General features: G+C 42.2%; 2 protein-coding genes across 2 annotated transcripts in view; one reads left to right on the top strand and one right to left on the bottom strand.

Moving 5' to 3' along the window:
- IBSP (integrin binding sialoprotein) overlaps positions 1-15,875 on the bottom strand; it is a 347,644-nt gene that overhangs the window by 172,791 nt on the left and 158,978 nt on the right. The gene's annotated exons all lie outside the window — the stretch shown is intronic.
- LOC134405121 (estradiol 17-beta-dehydrogenase 11-like) lies at positions 1,222-14,913 on the top strand. Its single transcript, XM_063136265.1, has 7 exons — positions 1,222-1,482; positions 4,722-4,829; positions 4,918-5,049; positions 5,929-6,035; positions 12,006-12,143; positions 14,370-14,486; positions 14,644-14,913. The coding sequence occupies exons 1-7, from the start codon at positions 1,273-1,275 to the stop codon at positions 14,732-14,734; spliced, it is 903 nt and encodes a 300-aa protein (XP_062992335.1). The 5' UTR covers positions 1,222-1,272; the 3' UTR covers positions 14,735-14,913.

Below are 15,875 nucleotides of genomic sequence, written 5' to 3'. Positions count from 1 at the left end.
TCTGGTGTTATTATTTAGCTCCTTAAAGATCAACAATTGTTTATTTGTTACATTTATATCCTGTCTTTCTTCCAAGGCAGAATACACAATTGTCCTCTCTACGTTATCCTTACAACAACCCTCTGAGGTAGGTCAGGCTGCCAAGTGGGGGTGCCCCAAATCCAACACTGAGATCTGCAACAAAATTTGGCAGTGAGACTCCAGCTAACTCTGCCCTCTGCCAGGATAATCCATAGTTTGCTCTTAGTCTGACATGCTGACCACTACTTCAAACCTAGGGTGACCATATGAAAAGGAGGACAGGACCCTATTCAAACCCGATCTCTATAAGCTCATGTGTGCACGCAGAAGCATTTATTTCTCATATATTTTGAGCTTCAGTCGTAATACTGGGTAACAGGCAGTTTTAATTTCACATGCCTTTAAGTAAATTAACATATGCAAAAGGCGTGAATCATGATTGTTCGTTGTTTTAATGGGAGAAAATGGTACACCCTGATTCGGTTTATCTGAATCTGTATATGCAATAAGGGGAATAAAACTACAATTGTTAATTTAATTTTTAAAGTACTTTATACAACCCCTGAAACAACATTCTTAAAAGAATGTTTTTAAAAATGCATTTATTGTTGGACCCAAGTGAGTGAAGGTTATAAATACATAAGGCACATTTCTGACCTATTAGAAACAGAGCAGTATCCGACGGTGTCATTTTGCAAACCCAAATACTGCTAATGGAGTTGCACAGAATCTTTCTGTTGTGCAAACGGTTGCCCATTAGGTTTTTGCATCCAGTTGTACAGCAGGTTGGGCAAGCAGAATATGAAAGAGGTTGGACAATGGGCTCCCCAAAGGTAACTTTAGCTGGATTATTCTCTTGCAGAAAATTCAGAATCTAGTGTCCACCTACGCACCTCCATTTGCCCTCACGGAATAACACATTCGGATACTGCCCATTATATTTGTAACATTTGTAAAATGGCCATGGATATGGAAACAGTATTTACACTTTAAAAAAAATCAGATCCACTGTAAGATTTATGACACTCGACTGCTTGATTTTGTAAGTAAGTTTTTCAGAAGTGAGTGCAAAATAAAACTGCAGAATGCCACAGGAAATGTGGATGTCTCTGTGTGTTGCTAGTAGATTCCTGCATTCTATTTACGACCATTAAAAAAGCTCCCTCTAGTAAATGAATAGCCTATTATATTACAAAGTTCTCTCAATTGTCAGCCAAATCACTTGGTAGTGTGCATGGAAGAGAGAGAGAAATGAATCTCGTATTTGAGTTCCTCTGGATTTTAGCTGTCATAATCTACTCCTACGTGGAGGCTTTGGTGAAACTTTTTATTCCTGTGAAAAGAAAATCTGTCTGTGGTGAGATTGTGCTTATCACTGGAGCTGCACATGGGATCGGAAGACTCACAGCCTACGAATTCGCCAAACGCCAAAGCAAATTGGTTCTTTGGGATCTCAACAAGGTATACATCATTCTACCTTTGAATCTAAGAGAAAGAGAAATACTGATGCCTGGGGGAGGGAAATGGCAAACAACCCTCACCTCAAAATATTACTAGATAGTTATAATGATGTACAGGCATACCTGTTCATGTATTTACCAGAAATCAGCTCCTTTGATTTCATGGGATTTATTTCAAAGTAAATATGCTTAGGATTGTACCCTGTGCCTGGTTTTAGTAAGGGTGTAGTTTCTATTCAGTGTGTGGGAAGAAAAAACAGTAAAATTTATCCAAGGTACAACCTAATTTATGCGTGTTTACACTGGTTGATATGCTATTTTGTAACAATAGGTAAATATTTGTTTGTCAGTGAACTATGCTTCACAGACTGGTCTTTATAAAAACAAATGAAGGCAATTTAGAGTCTGGGCAGCTTAGAAATAGGTCTTTAAATAGTTTGAATTGATGTCTGTTGTAACGGCTGAAGAGGTGCTGCTACAACCCTTGTTCTTGTTAGTGAAATGGCTTCGGAACAAAATATCTGAATAGTCTCTTTGTCAATTATCTAATATATGTAAAACCTGTGTTGTGGATATCATTTTGGCTGCTCTGAAATTAACCGTTGTTAGTCAGGGGAGAATGCTTGATATTCCCTCAGTGGGAGCAAATGGTTAAGATTCCCCATCCCCTCCGAATTAGGGTCACCATATGGGAAAGAGGACAGGGCTCCCGTATCTTTAACAGTTGTATAGAAAAGGGAATTTTAGCAGGTGACATTTGTATGCATGCAGCACTTGGTGAAATTCCCTCTTCATCACACCCCTTAAAGCTCCAGGAGCCCTGCCCTCTTAGAGTGGCAGGGTTCCTACAGCTTTAACGATTGTGATGAAGAGGGAATTTCACCAGGTTCTGCATGCATACAAAGGGGACAGCCGAGAGCCCAGATACGAGATACCTGAGCCTCTTTCAGGCTCCTTCCCTTCCCCTAGTGAAAATCACCAAAAATGGAGGACAGGGAGGGCAAAGATCGTCTCTGCCACTCCTCCTACCCTATATCAGCTGTAGCCCGACAGGGCAAAGGAATCTCTGAACCCTCTGAGTTCCGTGTCTTCCAAGTGGTTTTTTAAAGCCTATTTAAAGTGATGGTGACATTTTATTTCCTCTTCTATTCAGAGGGCAGATGGATGGAATGGCCTCTGGAAGGGAAGGAGGTGTGTCTGTATATGTGTGTGAAAATAGTGAATAAATATAGAAAGCCAGTTCAGATGATACCTCAGAGATTCAATGTGGCCCTACCTTTGGGCAGGCTGGGCAAAGTGCTTTTTGAGGAGGTCACCTTTTACATCAATGGGCCCTCCTCTCACTGATATGGCAGTGGCAGCAGCGCTCCAAGGATGGTTGGAAGCTGCCATTTTTAAAGTTCCGCACAATGTCCTGCTGCACATGACATAATACTCTTGGGGCCATGGTAGAAAATTAAAATGGAAGACTGCAGACCAGCCACCCAACATGAAGCTCAGGCTGGGCCTGTCTCCATCATCCATGAAGGGATGGCCCATCAAAATGGTTTTTTATATATATACACGTATACAATCCTATGTACCCAAATCAATTCTTGCATTTTATCTAGATAATCAAGCTGTCCCTGTATAGACGGGGAAGGTCGGGCCAGTGTGCGAACTGTGTAAATTGGGATAGATTGCACCTCAGAAGCATCATCCAGACTGGTCCAGAGTTTTGGAATATATTCACAAAATGAGTAATGTGAGACTTTCAATCTCTGATGTCTATGGGAAGACTGTGTTTTCTTGGTGCTCTAGAGAAAGCACTCTGCACATGCTTAGAGTCATGCTCTTCTTTATTGCCCAACCTTCTTTATAAAGTTGAGCCCTGGCATAAAAAAACGAAGCAGAGGTAGCTCCCAGTGGTGGTCCTCTGCCAACAACCCCTACCACTACCAGGGCTTCTGAAGAACCATCTTACCATGAAAGGAGGGGAGAAGAGGCACAAACAGCTATGCAATTGTTGGTATTTTCTGTTTCATTGAACCATTTTTATTGAGGTTTGTTGTATTTCTTTCTTTCTTTTTTTATTGAATTTTTCAAAGCAACAATGAACAATAACAAATCCAAATATTGTAATAAATAAATAAATGCACAACATGTGAGTCAATTTCTTTATAGTTTTTCTGGTCACTTAGGATCTCTATCTGGTTCAAGCAAGATTGTCTGGCAAATTTATCAGTCATCATCCGAATAGATTGCACCATAGAGTTCTGTGTGACTTAAGAGGTTGTCGTGAATTCTTCTCAATATCAGCAAATTCAATAAATGAAAACCATATTCCAGAAAAAGTGTCAATTTCTACTTAGCCCATTTGTACCTGAAAATGTTTAGTGAGTTTCTTCATTAGTGCGAAATCCTTTCCATATGATAAGAGAAAGTTCATTTACTGATTTCCAGTTCGCAGCTGTGACTGAACTGGCTGCTGTCAAGAAAAAGGTCAGGAGCTATTTATGACTTATATAAATATGACTTATTTGTGTATTGGGGTCCATATAAAGAGATAGTACTCTCTCCCAGTTTTGCAGATAGTGTTATATCTTGTTGTGTGACCTTACTGGCAAAGACCTGGACCTAAAACCTTTGCACCAGTGGGGCAATTCCACCACATATGGAGATAAGTACCTCTGATAGACCCACATGTGCAATAATGAGGGTTCACAGTGCCATTAAAATCGCTCTGCTTTACTAGCGTACCATACAATCTGTGCCTCAGTTTGTTTATTTATTTTTTAATAGTTTTACATAAACCGTTTTTGAGAAGTCCGCCTGAAAAGCAGTATGTAAAATACCTTAAATAAATACATAAATTGGTTTTGGGACAAAGAGCTTACTCATATTAATCCTCCTCCCCCCATGTGTTATTGTGTTTTTTTAACTCAGAGGTCAATGTTCTTGCTCATCACTGGGTGAATATCACTGGGGCATTCGATGGCTACTAGCCCTATTGGTTCTGTGCTATCTCCAGTATTCGAGGCAGTAAGCCTGTGTGCACCAGTTGCTGGGGAACATGGGGGGGAGGATGTTGTTGCACCATGTCCTGCTTTGTTGTTCCCTGGCCAACGGCTGGTTGGCCACTGTGTGAACGGAGTGCTGGACTAGATGGACCCTTGGTCTGATCCAGCATGGCACTTCTTATGTTCATGTTGCTAACAGAATGCAGAGTACTGAGCGATGTTCCTCTTTTTCCATTTGTAGCATGGCATTGAGGAAACTGCTGAAGGGTGCAAAAGGCTTGGAGCTGAAGCACATGCCTTTGTGGTGGACTGCAGCCTCAAGGAAGAAATCTACAGTGCTGCAGAGAAGGTGAGAACTATGAAACTTGGCAGAAAAACTCCCTCCTTTGCCAACAGAGTGCTGAATTGTTGTGATTTCTGTTCCTTATATTTTAAAGGTGAAAAGAGACATAGGAGACGTCAGCATCTTAGTGAATAATGCCGGAGTGGTGGCAACAGCAGATTTACTTTCCACCCAGGACAAGCAGATACAGAAAACCTTTGAGGTCAACATTCTTGCTCATCACTGGGTAACTATCACTGTGGCATTCAAGCTGCTTCTGCAGACAACTGCACTAATTTTATAAAGCCCTGAGGAAGAACGGAACCGCGTTCGAAACGCGTAGGCACCTGGCACTTTAATAAAACTTTTACTAATATTATTGTAGAAGATTACTTGGTTCCACCCTTGCCTTTGGCTATTTTTTACTCCCCTACTGGGTTTTCCTTGCTTTCGCACTTGAACCGAGAGAGGGCAGGGGCGGCTGCAAGAGGAGCATGTGCACCCCCGCTCTCCCACCCCCGCTTTGCTTTCAGCTTCGCGAGGGGCGGGCTCGTGTGCCGCCGAAGCAGAGTGCTCTTCCATGGATGGGCCTAGCTGGAGCATCCTTGCCTCATGGTGGCGGTGGTGGTGGTGGGGGCTGTGAGCTGGAGCCTGTCAGTCCTTGCCTAGCAGGGCACACCTCCGCCGGCTCTGAAAGCCCTGCGCCCCCAGTGGCCACTTGGAGGCCCAAAAGAACCCGACTTTAGGTGTTTCTTCTGGGGACGCTTCTTCAGCCGGAAAAAGTGCAATCAGGGCGACGTCATTCGAGTCCTTCGTCTCCATAGCAGACTCTACATTGGCTGTTGTGAGAGTCTTTAGTAAGGACTGCGCTATGAAAGCAGGCTATATAGTAGGTGGGATGAAGCTAAAAGTAAACTATCCTGTAAAACCTGCTCTGAACTTTCCACGACTCGGCAGAAACAGGAGGGGAACGCAGCACACTTAGAATTTCAAGACATAAGATTGATTACGGATATGTTACATTTTAAACAGACCAGTTGTAAACTTAAGAATGCATTGGGGTGTGTGTGTTAAAACATGGGCATAAAACAACATTTTCATTCCTTTCTTTTAAACTTACTTCAAGACAACAAAAGCATTCCTGCCAGCAATGATGGAAAATAACCACGGCCATATTGTCACGGTTGCATCCGCTGGTGGACACGTGGCAGTCCCTTTCCTGGTGTCTTACTGGTATGTATAATGGAGACTTTTCTGTTAACACTGAAGGAGGCTTGGATTAGAATCAAATTACACAGAGACACCCATTTTATGAATTATGTCAGCTCAGCATCAGTATAAGCACTGCTTTGTTCCACAACGAAGGTAATAAACACATTTCTCCGTACATCATTTTTCCTCACACCATCTCATGTCAAAAAATAAGGTTATTATGAGGAAGACTTAATTTATAGAGGTTTTCTACTTAATTAACCTACCTCCCACTTCCAGGTAATGATAGTCCCCCAGATTCACCTCAGAGGCTGTTTTGGAGCCCCCAAAACGGCCCCGATTCGCCTCAGTGTGCTTCAGGGGTGGCCCAACTCGCCTTGGCACCAAAGCTGAGGCAAGATTCAGGGGCCCTGAGGCAACTCAGCCTTGCAGGTCCCTGGGTGCCGGCCACACAGCCAGCACTCAGGAAAGCCAGGAGCAAGTCTGGGTAGGAGTACATTGGACTCCGGACTTGGCACTCTCTCCCTGCTGCTGCCACCACTGGGACTTACCCACTCACCTGCCACCACTGTGCTGCTGCCACATCGCTGCCGCCACATCACCCCATTGCTTCCACCATTGCCCTATCACTGGCACGACCAGGAAATGTGGCAACCTCCTGAGAGCCAGGCCACGATTTCAGGATATTGCAGGGGCTCTGTTTTAGTACATCTATGGCTGAAAACTACAGTGGCCACAAAGTGCAATTTTCCCTTTATGGCTGCTGTAGTTTGTTGCCCAGATACCCCGCAATATCTTGAAACTGCGGCCTGGCTCTCAGGAGAACACCGTGTTTTCCTGGTTGTAGCAGTGATGCTTTGGCAGCAGCAGTGATGCAACGGTGGCGATAGGTGAGCGGGGAGTGGGAGGTGAGTCCAGTGCCATCCGAAGTGGCCCGAGGCATCCCAAAGCTTCGGTACCAATCTACTTCGGCCTCAGGCCACCCCAGAACCAACTTAGAACAGAGGCAAGACTGGCCAAATCAGCCCGCCTTGCCTCCGTTTGGGGGATTCAGCCTGAGGCCGTGCACAGCCCTAAATTATAGCACAATGACAAGGTAATATACAACAGGGTTGCACAATGAAAGAGTATTTCACAAGAACACTTACGTTATTCATGGTATGTTTGCACAAGGCTGCAAAAGGCTTTTCAGTGTCAAGCTACACTGTAGAACAGAGGTCATGAACGCATCTCCTTTACAGTTTTTACAAATAGCTGTGTGGGAGAGAGAGATTGAGATCACAACCATGGGGGAGGGCTTATCTTTTGCCCAATTGCTGTTTTCCTGATGAAAATGTCCCCTATCCCACCAAAAATCTGCTATTTGCTCCATTAGTAAAACAATATATGGGCAGTCTGTGTCCCCTTATGTTTTTACTAATGCAGCAGATAGCCGATTTCGGAGCTGTTATTTGCTAAAACTTTAAAGAGTTAGAAATGAATTCACTCATCTCCTTTATAATATGTGCTTCTGACCAGGGTGGGAGATGCTGAAAGAAGGAGTAAGATAATGGCCCCAAGGAAGAATAGACAAAACATCATTCTAACCCTTTCTGGGGCATTTAAGAATAGACAAAACATCATTCTAACCCTCTCTGGGGTGGTTTTTCATAAGGAATTCTGAGAACTGTAGTTTGGGGAAAGAACTAAGAATGTATTCTTAGATATTCTTTGCTTCCCACCCATACCCACCCCCACATATCTCACAGAACTACAGGTCGTAGGATTCCCTGCGGAGAGGGAATGACTGTAAGCCGGTTCATGTCTGTTGTATAAATATGCCGCATGTGTTCGATATAGGGAATTTCTACATGAGGCTTTTATCCCGTATCTTTACTGGGGCTTCTGCTTCTGGATTCTTTGCGAGATTAAGATCAGCTCCTTTACACATGCCTTTTTCCAGGGGGTATCTTTCTCTGCCTTTCTATATGTTTCCTTATACAGCCACCAGATGGCATTGTGTATGGCAGATTTGCACAATTAGATACTCTAAATATAATACCTTTCCTCAAGTGTATAACACTACATTTTCCTCAATCTAACCCCTCTCCCCACGATAATGGTTGCAAAGCAAAGGAGAGGCGCTGGAGGAGGATTACATCATGTAAAGGACCTACAGTCTATCAGGATCACAAACACACAATAAACGCCTTGTGTAGAAAGGCTCATAGTTTGGTGCTGTAGTTCATTGATGGATGAGGCCCAAGTTCAGCCTCCAGTGATTGTGATTCAAAGACAAGTATGTGCTGCTACAAACCCCCTGTGCATTTTCCTTGTTTGTCAGCACATGCTTTATTGCTTAGAGTCATATTTATTTCATGACATTTAGAAGCCTACACAGAGTGGCAGGAAATCCTGGGAATCAGACAGCTCTAATACAGAAGACTATTCTGGTCAAACTTCACATCAGAGGCATCATGAACTGCAACTAAACTTTATTTGAAGTGAAGAATATATTTTTTAAAAAGTGAAGAACAATGGGGACGGGGGAGACAGGTGTACAAACTCAGAACAACAGTCTTAAGAATGTCAGATGGGATATTTTATGGCATCACTGTCCTTAGCATAGAATCATAGAGTTGGAAGGAACCTTGGAGACCATCTTGCCCAATCCCCTGCTCAGTGCAGGCTCTGGAGTTCAGGATACAGCTACATTGCATTTCCTTCCCTTGTGTGTGGTTGCACATTTTGTAAGGGGGGGAGGAGCCATGCTGGTTTATGAGGAGGGGAAATCCAAAATTCACAATTCAGCACTATCTTTATTAGGATTTACCAAACTTCCACAGAATTGTGCAAGCTTTTGAGTTCCCCAGAACTCTTCATCAGGCTAGGTGGTACAAATAGTAGAGCATGGGGGAGCCAAGTCCCAAAATTTGGCCAGGGGTTAATAAGATCTGCAAAATGGAGATTCACTAGGGATGTGCTCCGCTCCGATTAGGAGCGTAGAAGCAGTAGCGGATTGGCCTGCTCCGCCTTACCCAGAGGCGGAGTAGGAGCGGACCGCGGACCCCCTAGAAGCAAGGCGAAGAGAAGCGGCCATTTTTCGGAGCTCCGAGTTCAGGCGGAGCGCTCCGGTCGCCATCTTGAAAACATTTTGCCATAGGATTGCATTGCGGCAAATAATCACGCATAACTACGTTGTTTTTGAAGCTATCATTCTGAAAATTCTTGTGCACAGAGAGTCGTGGATGGGGGTCATTTTGAGACCACTCTCACCTCTCTGCATCGTACGGGTCAAGGGCTATATTTTTGTGAAAATCGGGTCAACCGTGCGGCTCAAACTGTGTTTTCGGCTTTTCGCCCATAGGATTGCATTGAGGGAAAGAATCGGGGATAACTGGGGGGGGTTTAAGCTATCATTCTGAAAATTCTTGTGCACAGAGAGTCGTGGATGGGGGTCATTTTGAGACCACTCTCAACTTTCTGCATCGTACGGGTCGCGGGCTATATTTTTGTGAAAATCGGGTCAACCGCGCGCATCAAACTGCGTTTTCGGCTTTTCGCCCATAGGATTGCATTGAGGGAAAGAATCGGGGATAACTGGGGGGGGGGGTTTAAGCTATCATTCTGAAAATTCTTGTGCACAGAGAGTCGTGGATGGGGGTCATTTTGAGACCACTCTCAACTTTCTGCATCGTACGGGTCGCGGGCTATATTTTTGTGAAAATCGGGTCAACCGCGCGGCTCAAACGGCGTTTTCGGCTTTTCGCCCATAGGATTGCATTGAGGGAAAGAATCGGGGATAACTGGGGGGGGGTTTAAGCTATCATTCTGAAAATTCTTGTGCACAGAGAGTCGTGGATGGGGGTCATTTTGAGACCACTCTCAACTTACGTACGGGTCGCGGGCTAGAATTTTTTAAAAAATCGGCGGGAAAAATACCTTTTTCAAAGGGCTGAGGGGCAGAGTCAGCTCCCGGTCATGATGATCCCAAAGTTGGAGGAGGGCATAGGCAAAACAGGTAACTTGGGATTCTGGGAAACTTCTCTTTCTTCATCTGAACGGGCTTTTCCCCGTGTTTTTTAACACACCTCGCAGGGATGTTGTGTGTGGGGTGCCCGATTTTCAAAAATTCGCCAAAAATCAGGGGATGATGGGATTGCTTTGAAACTTGGCGTGCGTGTGTATATCCCCATGAGGTATCATGGTGCCAAACATGAGGTTTCTAACTTGAACAGAAAAAAAGTTGTATAATTTTTTAGCTTTCAATGCAAGCCTATGGGGGGGGGGAAACGGAGCTCCGGATCCGGATCCGGAGCTCCGGGCGGAGCGGAGCGGAAGTGGGCGGAGCGGGGGCGGGGCGGAGCGGCCCGATCCGAAAAATGGCGGATCTGCAAGTGAAGCGGAGCGGGGGGTCCGTGCACACCCCTAAGATTCACAGTCTGAATTAATTATTCTGCACTAATAGGCAGACTAGTGGCTATACATTTTGCCCCATATCTTAGGTTCTACAAATGTTAGAAACTTACTTTGTTTTTTAATGAAAGATGAGAATCTTGAGATTTTGGGTCATCAGGTGAGGGGGGGTGCAACTGCCCCCTTGGCCCCTCCCTGCACACTCCCATGCCTTCAGTTAAGGATCTCGTGTAAGGAGGCTTACATGAGATTCTTAACTGAAACCATGGTTAGCTCCTTCTAGTCCATATTGACTCTGCTGGGTTAGTTTAGTCTAGCTCTTCATACCATTAATATAAATGCTGAAAAGTATTCTTTCCATATGATTATTAGTATAAATTTGCCCCATGTATATCCTCTACAATTCCATATGAAATCAGTCTTTCTGATTTAATGCTACATGCTGTGTGAGTCACTTTAATAAGTGATGCTCTCTGCATTCCAAATTGGTACTAACACTTTTTAAGTTAGTCACTGACAGAATTGGTCTATGCTTTCTCTTTCACATTGGGCCCATTCAGAAGATACCTTAAACCACGGCTTTAACCATGGTGGTTAAGCCAGAAAGCCAGGCTGCATGGTTAAAGCCGTGGTAAGGTGTCTTCTGAACACAGCCTGGCTTTCTGGCTTAACCGCCATGGTTTAAGGTGTCTTCCGAACAGGGCCTCTGAGTTCAAGTGAAAAGAACGTGCCTTCCAGCATTTCTAATGTTTATTTTTGAATGCACTGTTTGCTTCAGAGTTATTCATTACAATGTGAATGTTTTCTTTTTCTGCATTGCTATCAGACTAAAAAGTATTAACTCCCTCTCTTCCTCACTTGATACATTGAAAAAATATTGCTTACTAGGTTGTTGGAAGATGTCCAAATGCAATGAGATCACGTTGTTGTTGTTGTTATGATGCCTTCTTGGTTCCCATGACAACATATCACCAAGCTGTTCTGTTTAATGAGATGATAGCAAGTCTTCATAGTTAGAGGCTGAAGGCATCGTACATGAGAAGCAAAAGGCATCTGTTCAGAGTTGCAGAGAGTTAAGCCATGATTAGGCCGCTAACCTTTTACAGCAGTGAACATGTTTAAACCATGGTTATATGTGAACCACCCAGGGAGCTTCAGCGATTGGGTGGTATAAAAATTCAATTATTATTATTATTATTATTAATAATAATAATAATAATAATAATAATAATAATAATAATAATAACCATGGTTAGAAATAGTTCACACAGCATGCTAAGTCATGGTTCACACAAGACGCTAAGCCATAATGTTTAGTTGAAAATGCTTCACTGACATGGCATAGCTAGTCTGAGTTAGTCTGAACAGAATCAATAAGAGTATTTTTGAATCAAAATAAGTATTTTTCTGCTATAAATAGTAAGTTTGTTGATTAATTCTTTAATCAATTCGGCTATGCTATCTTAGCAACTCACTGATAGTACTTATATTTTAAAAGTCCGACTATCACACGTATATTAGGTTTGCCAAGTATTAACTTGTGTTAATTTCGAAATATTTTCAAAGGTCACCCAAAATCTATTTTCTCCTTCTTAGTTCAAGCAAGTTTGCCGCTGTTGGATTTCATAAAGGTCTGACTCAAGAATTGGCTGCGTTGGGAAAGGACGGGGTCAAAACCTCATGCCTTTGTCCAGTTTTTATAAACACTGGTTTCATAAAACATCCAAGTTCAAGGTAAGCTTCAGAGAGAGGCGGACAGAGCTAATTTCCTGTCCCATTGTTGTAAAGGCCCTCCAATATATGTACGGTATATTGTACTTTCCCACTTGAAATTGCCACTTAAAACAAATAAAAGAACACACTGGAATCCAATGAGCTGATTAGGCTCATCCAAGACACATGAACCTAATCATGCCACTTGAACAGCTGACTCCTTTGTCACATTTACAGATAGGAGAGAAATTAATTTGGTTCAAATTTTAATGAGAACCTGTGTAGGTAGTGGTTGGGGTGTTGGACTGGGACTGTAGTAATCAGGATTCTGCTATTCATTCAGCCATAAAGTTTACTAGATGACTTTGAGGATTCTCAGCCAAACCTACCTCACAGGGTTGTTGTGAGGATAAAGTGGAAATGAGGAGGTCTGTGTAAGCCGCCCTGGGTTCTTTGAAAGAGGAAAAAGCCAGGATATAAATGTCTTAATAAAATAAAAAAAAAAATAATTTCATACTTTCTAACCAAAATGTGAACCGAAACTTTGTTAACCTGCAAAATTTGCACTTCTCCAAGTTTTGCAATGGAGTGCTCCAACAATAATTAAAAAATGCACAGATCAATGCAAATCAAGGGGAAAGTGAACCAAAAAAGGCATATATTAATGAACATTCAAAATACATTATGTCAGGAAAATTGTTTGCAAAAATGTGTGTATTAAGCAAAAAATTTATTTATTTATTTATTTGATAGATTTCCATACTGCCCAATAGTTTGTCTGGGAGGTTCACAAAAATACACCTGTTAGGAGAAATGCATACACATTTTCATGTGTCCTTCCCCCCCACCCCAAATTCTCAAAGTTTGGGACAAATCCAAATTAAGACTAGAATAGGAGAGAGACCGAAACATAGAAATTTGTCCATCCCTAGATATCACTGACTAATTTTGAAACTTCTATCCATTTTAATAGCAGCTAGCCTTGAGGCATTGGCAACTGCTGCTTTTTAATTTTTTTTTATTTTTTTTTATTTTTTTGATTACATAATACAATTACCACATAAGAAAATAAAATAAACAAACATACATCGCTTATAATTCCAAATTATACTTATCTAGTTTCCATAATCACATAACATAACATAAATGCTCCCCACCACCTTCCGGGATCTATTCTTGCTTCCAGAATCTCATAGTTTCTTCCGGTGGTGATTTTCCACCCCCCTTAGAGAATACATATTCTAGGAACTGTTTCCAAATTCCCTCAAATTCGTTTACATTTGTTATACCTTTTCTTAACCTTATATTACATGTCAATTTGTCGTTTATAGCTATGTCCCAAATTTCCTTATACCACTCTTCTATATGATAATTTCCCTGCACCTTCCAGTTCCTAGCTATAATTAACCTTGCTGCTGTCAACAAATTAGTTATTAGTTCTTTAATCTCTTTATTACACTTTAAAGTACCATATAGTGATAGCAATGCTACCATAGGTGTCTCTTCCAACTCTATTCCCACAATTTTTTTTATTTCAATATACACCATTTTCCACAATTTTTGCACACATTCGCATTCCCACCACATATGTAAATACGTTCCTTTCCCTCCACAACCTTTCCAACAATTTGCTGAATTCGTCTTATTTATTCTATTTAATCTCACCGGGGTCAGATACCACCTCCAAACAATTTTGTAATAATTTTCTTTTATTCTCACAGACATATTTCTCAACACTCTTTGTCGCCATATTCCCTCCCAACTCTGCTGCCCTATTTGCACTCTCAAATCAGTTTCCCATACCATCTTCCCCATTCCCCCTATCTCTCCCTTTTCAGCCAATATTCTATAAATTTCACTTGTTAAACCTTTTATCCTCTTATTTTCTCCTATCTCAATTTCTTTCCTAAAAATCAAATCTTCAAATTTTGTCATTTTGCTACACTCCCCATTATCTCTTACCCATGAAACTGGGTAAGATGCTTACCCAGAAGTAAGCTTCTCTGAATTCAATGGCTCTTACTCCCAGGATTGTACAGGATTGTAGTCGAAATCCTTCTTGGGAACAAGAGATTAGTTTCACAGGTTAGAACCGCTAAAGGAACCATCAGTCCCTTTATTAAAAATTCAGGACTGCAGTGAATAATAAGATTTGAGAAACGTCCTAGAAATTTATTATAACAATATTGTAAAAGCCTATCTCAGACTGCCATATTCCTCTACTGACATGTTTTCATTTCACTGCAGGATACTGCCTCTTCTGGAACCCGACAAAGTGGCAACTAAACTTATGGACGGAATACTTTGCAACCAAAAAATGATTTTTCTTCCACCGTTTGTGAAATGTAGTCTACTGCTGGAAAGGTATGTGCCTGCCTTCTTAGTTAAACTAAAATGTGTGTTGTAGTAGAATCAAAAGTCAAGCAGCCAAATTACGTACTTCTTATCTGGGCAGATTTTGAGCATTTAGTACTGTTGTAATTTGATGTTTTAATGTGTGTGTTTTGTTTTTCATTTACAGAATTTTGCCAGAGCGTGCCTTGCTGGCTTTGAACAAGACAATGAAAGTAAAATTTGATGCAGTTATTGGATGCGAGAGAAAAGAAGATTAAGTAAATACTTGCCTTCTAGGGGTAGTCTAGAGGGACTCCCAAGAGTCTGCTCTTCAGAAGTTTGATTAATTCCAATATGTGATAGTGCTTCTTAGCATACTTTTTAAAGATAATCCTTAACCTCTAAAAGGAATATCATGTACTTCTCCTCCAATATATATATTAAAATTATGAATACAGTGCTGTGACAAGTGTATCACTTCCTGGTACATGGACACCGGCTACAAACGTGTACTTAAGTCTATTGATTTCAGTATAGTGTTTCCAGTTGTCCTGCTAACTAGTTCACTGCTGCAGTGGACCTCATTTGGGAACCTTCTTCCTTCCCTCCACCACCAGAGCAGCAACAGAGGTAAGCAAGGGAGGGGGATTGGAGGAAAGCAAATGGGTGAGAGGGATGGAAGAGTCAAGTTCTCTGGCTGCCATTAAAATGCAGGCCAGAGAATGATTGGCTTTGGAACATAGGAAACTGAGTCAGACCATGGGTCCATCTAGCCTAGTATTGTACACACTGACTGGCAGTGGCTGCCCAGGATTTCAGGCAGGGATTTTTCCAGCCCTACCTAGAGATGCCCAGAATCAAACCTGGAACCTTCAACCTACAAAGCAGGTGCTCTACCACTGTGCTACAGCCCTTCCCATATTGCAAGTGTGTGTTAGAAGTTAACCGGTTTCATATTCCAAGCCGAGGAACTGAAATTTCAGTGTCATCTCTAATTCACAGTGCCATGTGACCATAACACGGTACCACTTTGGGTCTTCTTGTTCATTTCATGCTAGCAGGGCCGTATCCCCTCCATGACTAAGGACATCTGGGCCAGGGAACTTGTGGCCTTCCAGATGTCATGGAACTACATTTCCAATCATCCCTCATCATTGGCCAGGGTGGCTGGGACTGATGGGAATTGGAGTTTGACAATATCTCGAGGAAGAGGAGAAGGAGAGGTTCTCAAGCCATTACAGATTTTAGTACAAACTCAGAGCCAGTTCATACCTCAGCCAGTTTATCTACACGAGGCTGTTGATTGCTGTATCTACTTTTGGTTTTGTCACATCATTGAGAACTGAGGTCTATAGAAAGAACTTTTCCTTTCCTGTTTTTCCACTACGGAACTATAGATGGAGCTGTGCTACAGCGGCA

Source organism: Elgaria multicarinata, chromosome 10 (assembly GCF_023053635.1).
Source record: "Elgaria multicarinata webbii isolate HBS135686 ecotype San Diego chromosome 10, rElgMul1.1.pri, whole genome shotgun sequence".
Lineage (NCBI taxonomy): Eukaryota > Metazoa > Chordata > Lepidosauria > Squamata > Anguidae > Elgaria > Elgaria multicarinata.
The sequence above is the reverse complement of the archived record's forward strand: the minus strand, read 5'-3'. Positions and strand labels throughout refer to the sequence as shown.